This window comes from Lithobates pipiens, unplaced genomic scaffold (genome assembly GCF_037356315.1).
Source record: "Lithobates pipiens isolate NorthernLeopardFrog02 unplaced genomic scaffold, aLitPip1_a1.2 Scaffold_8, whole genome shotgun sequence".
NCBI lineage: Eukaryota > Metazoa > Chordata > Amphibia > Anura > Ranidae > Lithobates > Lithobates pipiens.
Genome location: NW_027507903.1, coordinates 174,432,925 through 174,440,631, shown reverse-complemented (window position 1 = coordinate 174,440,631; position 7,707 = coordinate 174,432,925). Strand labels below are relative to the sequence as shown.

At 43.4% G+C, this 7,707-nt stretch overlaps 1 protein-coding gene across 3 annotated transcripts in view; it reads right to left on the bottom strand.

Moving 5' to 3' along the window:
* Nucleotides 1-4,627: 4,627 nt before the first annotated feature.
* RINT1 (RAD50 interactor 1) overlaps nucleotides 4,628-7,707 on the bottom strand; it is a 39,235-nt gene continuing 36,155 nt past the window's right edge. For 2 of the 3 annotated variants that reach the window (XM_077472373.1, XM_077472375.1), the window contains one exon: nucleotides 4,628-5,035. In XM_077472373.1, the coding sequence (XP_077328499.1) occupies nucleotides 4,813-5,035 (223 nt within the window). In that variant the 3' untranslated portion in view covers nucleotides 4,628-4,812. The remainder of the gene's footprint in view (nucleotides 5,036-7,707) is intronic. The other variant, XM_077472374.1, reaches the window with a different exon arrangement.

Sequence of the window (7,707 nt, the reverse complement as noted above, 5' to 3'; positions counted from 1 at the left end):
GTCTGTAGGCTATAGCACAGTTGGCAAGTGGGAGACAGGTGCAGACAGCTAATAAAGGTCTAGGCACCAGGATGCAATTTTTAGTCACCATGGCAACCTGGGATCTGTTCAGCCCTGGCATAAGGATTATGCCATTATGATTCAGAGAAAGAAGGTTCCCTGATATGACTGAGGTTGCCTGCCCAGGGAACCAATCTTTCAAAAAAGATAACCAAAGAATGTGAGAATATTAACAGCCTAACATCCCATTACAATAAATAAGAGACCCCTGAGACTGTTAGAAAACTTAAAGGTACCAACCATGAAATCAGTATGAATGAAATGTCTACTGCAACCTTAGAATGGTGTAGGGGAAGCCAGAACAAGATGAGAAAAAACCATCCACTTCAACACCTGGAGAGGTCTCTGGGGCTAAAGGAAATCTGCAGGACATGCATAATCTTGAGCACAAAAAATAGAATTTCCTGACCCATCCCGGTCCATTGAAGCATCCACAAACATGTATTGAGGGACAGGGAACTTGGCCACCCTGCTAAGAACAGTCACCCCATTGAGGGCAGAACAGAGAATGTAAATCCGAAAGAATATCTCCTCACTACCAGGACAACAATAAACAACAGAACACTAGCTGCAGCAGACACCGAACAGGTCAAACCGCACCAACAATAATAAAAATCAATATATGGTGTCGCGCACTAGTGAAAAAAAATAGTACCATAAAGTGCTGAATTCGTTAAAGTACTATATAAAGTGATATTGCATGTGCAAAATTGCATAAAACATATATAGTGACAATGTATGTGCAAATTTGCATAAAAATGCATAAAATTGATAAATAATCACATAACCTTCAAGTTGCAAAAAAACGCAAAGTGACATTGCATGTGCAAAATTGCATAGAAACTCATAAAATTGCTACATAACCTTCAAATTGCATAGAATAAAAAGGTGCTAATGCTGCCAAAATATATGAGGTAGAGTCCAACAGTGCACATGAATAGAAAAAAAAAAAAAAATTAATAGAAATAAGATGCAGTGAAGTGCCGTGCTCCAAGTGACAATCAGTGAAAATACAGTCGTTCGGTGCATAGGTGATGTGAATCCTCTTCAATCTATAAACAACTTCAATCTATAAACAAGGTGTGTAGTGGCTACCTTACCGCAGCAAGGCAACAGCGTGTTGTAACAAATGGTGGTGGTCAGTAAATCCTCCAATGGCTCACATCCAATGTTCCTCTTGTGTGGTAGTGGCCAGGGGAAGTGTCAATGGACTAGATGTCCTAATATGCTTGGTAGCCTGATGTATAGTCTTCATATATGATAGGTTATCTCTATATGCCTCACTGACAGTGGGCAGCCTCCCAGGTCCATGAACATAGAGTAAAAAGGAGAGGGGGGACCCAAATCGTGACGTATGTAATCACAATTTTATGCGTTTCTATTTTATTTTTTTAATTTTCTCTATTCATGTGCACTGTTTGTCAACATTATCACCTTTTTATTCTATGCAATTTGAAGGTTATGCGATTATGTAGCAATTTTATCAGTTTCTATGCAATTTTGGAAAAAGGCAAGCTGTATAGATTAAGCAAGATCAGCCTGAAATCAGTCCAGAGGGAGCCGGAGTCGAGCTGCCCTGTATAGCAGGGATGGTCCGTCCAGTGTTTGGATATCTGTCCAAATTATGCATCTCCAGCGGGAGTGTAGAGAGGAGCTGTCAGTCCATCGGTCGTGAGAACCAATGGGAATGTGTTTCGGAAGCAAACCGTGCTTCCTTCATTAACCTCTGCACAGATCTCAGGCTGATCTCGTTCCCTCTATACAGCTTGCCTTCTTCCTATAACGGATAAAGACCATAGCTCCCGGTTCACACTTGGACTTCCCATCCACTGCAAACTGTCATCATCCCCCACCACATCCACTTGTGAGTGCCATTTCTGTTTATATCATATTTTTATCTTTTAATAAATTGTGCTACACGATGCCTGCTTGGTGCTCCCCCCCCCCCCCCCACCATCTTTCTTTCCTTTAGCAGGATCCCAGCTTGTTCTGCCCGTGAAAGTCCAAGGGAACACAGAGCCCTCCAGCGTTGATTTTTTTTCCTGCCATGCACGGAATGAGTAGTACTAAACAGTGCAAACTGCTTGAGGAGAGCCAGATGTCAATGCTTTGCGAAGACAGTGCAAGCAAGAGATAGCCCAGAAGGTGGGGGAAAGAGACCACCTGGGCTTCCTGGCCCACAGAGACCATATGGATGTTTTGCCCAGAGCTTTAGCCCCTAGTAAAAAGTTTGTGGTGAACAACCAAAAGAAGGAGAAAGCCAAGACGGTGTTTCTTCAATGCCCTACTGACTCCCAGTAGGGAAAAGGGGGGAGACTTCCTTACTATTAAATAAATGGTCCAATAACAGAAGGTGTAGACCATTTGTGTGAGGGTTTTATTAAAACAGCCTCTCCCACCAATGATAGACACCGGCAAAGCCTTATCCGGGCAAAACTTAGAAGGGTTCTGACTGCAGGGATCCAAAAAGATCTTCATTGGGTCCAAAAATCTTCTTCATAAGACATTATCTGAGCATCCCACATTCAGGATGCCGGGAAAGAGCACTGGTGTAGACACAAGGCCAAGTACTCTGAAAAGTAACAAAGTGCCTCCAAAAGACATTGAGAGGCCAGGTAGGGAAAAATCAGAACTATTCCTGCTCGACCTTGTAGGTCAGCAAGTCCCTCTAGCGAGAAGGGCTGCTACAAGGTAGTCAACGGTATAGGATTCGTCTGAAAAAAGGAGCGCGAGTTCATGTGGAATCTTCCCACATCTTACACTTGACTTGACTATGGTTGCCCAAACATTTGACAGAGAGCTAGACCAGTGAATTCAAACAGGAATTTAAGGAAGGACATTAACTGTCAGTGAAATTTCCAAAAGGCGAGTACAGTCTCAACCAGTCTATTGTAAATGTCTGTTTACATTAGGTGGGTCACTGGTGTATCGATGGTAGGCATAGTCCACCAATTTGCAAAGTCCTGTACAAAAGGAAAAAATTCTGAAACCCTCACAGTGTTTATTTTCTGCAAGAAGGTATTTATTAAATAGCGGGTGCAGTACAAAGGTCTTTGCCGTTGTAGGAGCGCTAAAGGACTCAAAAGTGTAGAACAGCAGGCTGAACTTCTGGATGCAGGGTAATATGCACTACATCAATAGGACTTAAAACAACCCCCTGTAAATCTATGTAACAATAGGTCGGCAAACAATCTGTGTCACAGATGGTGGTAGGGGCCATAGGCTGGGCTTCGTTTAAAGGGCTCAAGAGGGTCCTGCCCAACAGTGCTGAGGAAGACACCTATGAGAACTAAGTTTCCAGATTACAGTTGCCAGTTCCCTCTGGGGATACCAAGTAAATCCCACTTGGCCTTACAATTTTCCTATTTGCCAGTGTTCCAACCTCCTGTAACCAGCTGTTTCTGAATGACTGTATCAAGAAAAAAATACATTTTCAAATTAAATTTCCAAAGTTCAGACACCGTGGGGTGCATTTATTGACGCAGTGGCTTTGGTTTTTAAGCAGTTGCAGCATAGGAATGTGTCCTAGCCTCTTTGAAAAATCATTTGAGATTGCAGCCACAGGTAATGATTAGTGCCTCAGTGCATGCAAAAAAGGGTAATAACTTTATAAGAGTTTGCACTGTGAGCTAGATTGCTGCAGAAAATATACTGTCAGTTCTGTCGCAGAAACGACGCTCGTGTAATTAAATAGTGCGGAGGGAAAGGTTCCTGCAGTTGAAGCTCCTTCCCCCTACTCCCCAACTAATTTCCATGTCCCTTCTCCTAGCTCCTGATCTTTCACTGAAGAGGATAAAGATGCGAGTGAGGACTAGTTTTAAAACTCTCTTGCTGCTTGTTCAGAATATATAAAAAGTCCAAAATCTGAACCAGGCTCCTAAGAGTCCTGTACACACAGACATCAAAAATGAAGCTCTCAGTGGAAATTCCTTAAGCCGGCCATAGATGGTTTGAATCTCAGCCGGTTCAGCAAGGACCGGCCGAGATTTAAACCATATAGGCATGCTGATTGGACCCAAGTTTATCAACTTGGGTACAACCAGCATCATCAATTTTTACATGTGATTATTGTCAACCAATAATCATTGTGTTTTTGTTCATAAATATCTTTTTTAACAAAAACAAACAAAACAAAGCAGAGCTCCAGCCAAAAATTATATTAAAAGATGAAAGAAAAAACAGCTTTTGATGCAATCCAGAACTGTCCCTCGCAAAAGGAAAAAAAAAATCCACCACTAGATGTCCTTAGTCAGATGGACAGAATCATTCAACTCACTTTCTCTGAGCCCAAGCTGTCCTGGACCTTCCCCAGGTTGTGACTGGACAATCAAAAAGAGGAGCAGCGCAATGATGAGTCACTGTGATCCTCTTTCTTTCAGAATGCTCTTTATCAGCACTTAAATTGATTGACTGCTGTATAGGGACTGCAAAAGGCTGATATCAGGTCAAACTTGCACTGCTTGCATTTACAAAAATACATTTAATGAAGTATTTATACTTCTAGAGCTGCATAAATAAATGAATGCAGCTAGATTCTGCTAGAATTCAGCTTCAATACCATGGGTGGTAATGGTTTTACTTTTTAATAAAACATATTTACAAAAAAAACAAACAAACATAGTCCTTACCACTTAACATATGTTATTTAGAGGAAGCAACCTTCCCCCGGGAAAGCTATTGTTACTAGCAAAGAGCTAGTAGATATATTATAGCCAGCAGACAAATGACTGTTAAACTGTGCATATGAAAAGATTATTTTCCAGTATTTGGCCAATTGGTCCGTAGGTTAAAAAGAATTTCTACATCTTGTGGGGCCAGCTTGTAGATTCCAAGTTCATTTAAAGCTGCTGTAGCAGAGGGCACTTTGCTGTTGATGTCGGTACTATCTCCATTGTGTGATGCAGACTGTAACATATCCCTTAGGAGCAGCGCTGAACCCATACCCAGGTTGAGGATAATGCATGCCTCCTTCACACTGAAATAAATGCACACATTTATTATTATTTTACAGATCATTTAACAGTTGATACACAAACACTATTTAGCAGCCTGCATATAATGTAATATTTTAGCCCCAGTAAAAGAATGCATTTGTTCTTCTAAGAAGTTTTTTTTGCAGCTGGGCAGGAGTTGGTGATCACATAGATACAGGCTAACTTTGCTCTGTACACCATATAAGAGCTGTTCTCATATAGTGCAAATATGCATAACTCAGCGCCCCTCCAACTCCGTTTTCCCGCAGCATATTTACATGCTGACATATGAATACTTTCCACCAAAACTGATGTAAACTAGGCCTCAGTATCTCCTTCAGCTAGCAGCACTAAATACTTTATAACAGTATAAATCAACCCAGTCCTCAGGGCCCACTAACAGGCCAGGTTTGTAAGATAACTGAAATACATCACAGTTGATATCATTTGCTGCTCAGTGATTGCAGTATTCTAGTTTGCATCTCCCTAAGGTAATACATAAAACCTGGCCTGTTAGTGGGCCCTGAGGACAGGGTTGATGATCACTGCTTTATAAGTAATGCTAAAAAGCTGAAATCATACACAGCCATCCACTTACTTTCAGCCCCATCTGCCAGCAACCACATCTTATTCCCAACTCAGTATACAGAGGTCTATGTTTGACCACGAACATAGCTAGATTCTGCTGCAGCAAACAGAGAAGCCTCATTGTGGTTGCCTTAGCAGCTGTTTCATTTTGCTGGCTAAGGGCAGCTTCACTCTGTCCAGCTGTGGGTTTCCCTACAGCCCAGTGTACTTGTGGTTTTCATACAGGTTACCTGCACTTTCCAATAGATGTCTATTAGATCGGCCATTTTTGGTGCATTTTCTGAAAACGCATCAAAAAAACCTGCTCTAATAGAAGTCTATGGGAAAGCGTGGGTAACCCATACGAGAAACGTGGGGTACACCGCACAGTTGAACAACCACAATGGGACAGTGTGAAAGCGCCCTAAAATGCCTCTCTCTTCTTTCTTTCTATGGCATTAAAATTTTGCTTTAATGGTCTGTCCACCTAAAAGTAATATTCCAGTAATATGTAAAATCTAGTGAGCCAAGTCACCTGTTGACTTCTTTTGTTTCCTAGGGCAGTGATGGCAAACCTTAGCACCCAGTGGCGTAACTAGAACCCTCAGGGCCCCGATGCAGGAAACCATGGAGGGCGGGGCCCCCCCACCCCACTTCCCAACCTCCGGACCAAAGCTCTTTTTTCTCCAAGCCCGATGGTCGAACACCAGGGCCCGGACCCAAGTGGGTGGCTGCATATAAAGGAACTGATTTCTCCATTCCCCCCCCCCCCCCCTCCCTTCTCCTCATCCCTCTCCCACAGGCATTCAGCGGCCTCAGGAGGAAAATGGAGAGATCGGTTCCTCTATGTCGGTGTTTCACAATCTTGAAGTATACCCCTAGGTGAATAGGGCTGCACTCCAACCCCTCTGCAACTGTGTGCATTGCATGCAGTTGCAGCATAGTGATGATGCATTTAAGGGGTTAAAACAAGTGGTCAGTAGGCAACATATTGCCTCTCTACTGGCTGTCAAATGCCTCTGAAAAGCGATCTGAGCATGGATCACTTTTCGGAGGAACAGCATGTTACATAAATACATGTAAACACACACATAATATGCACACATATACATTATAGACACACACACACAAAAAAAAAAAACATCAAATGCCCCCACTGTGCCCATTAAATGGTGCCAGTGTGCCATCAAATGCTGCCACTGTGAATCCCCACTGCCCGCTCGCCATCTGCCCAGGACTTCAGCTGTCTTGGTGGGGCAACGGGTGATGGCCATGAGCAGGGTCCTCCATGTGTCTCCTGCCATCCTCATATCCTCATATCCTGTCCTCTTCTCCTGATAGGCCTCCAATAGCTGCGCCTATCATTTCAGCCAATCAGGCGACGGGTAATAGACCCGCACATCTGATTGGTGGAGAGGCGGTTCAGTGTTAGGAAAGTGAATATTAATTCACTTTTCTAACACACCTGGGTGGACTGTGAGCGTCGAGCATGGCGCTCGCAGTTCACCTATTTTGAAGCCTATTAGAGCATATGGCTCTAATCAGGGGCTTCAAAAACACCCCCCGCCGCTGTAATTAAGGCACCCCAAAAGAGACCGGACACCTAAATATGGGGGTGGCAGAGGTGGTCATGGATAGATTCATGCTATGCTATGCTATGCATGACTCTATCCATTGGTCATAGAGGGGGTGGCTGGAGAGAGAGGGCAGCACCTGTGTGCCCTTTTGGATGCACCGCCACTGATAAACACATGCATATTCACATACATACATATGCATACATGCACACCCACATGAACACACATACATATGCATGCACACCCACACACATGCATGCACACACATATAAACACAAATACAGTAGATAGTCTTATAAAAAAAAAAAAAACAGCAGTGCTTTACCTTGGCTCTTCCTGCCGGATACTGCACTGTAGGGGGAGACAAAGAGCACACACTGTGCTTACACTTTAGCCTAATGTGAGGAGCTCTCTGCAGTGCCGATTTCAGTTCGGCTGATGATCGGGGAGCTCCTCTCAGCCTCCCCTCCTATTGAAGAGTACAGGGGGCCCTCAAGGGGCCTGGTTGCCATAACGATCTCCTATAACCC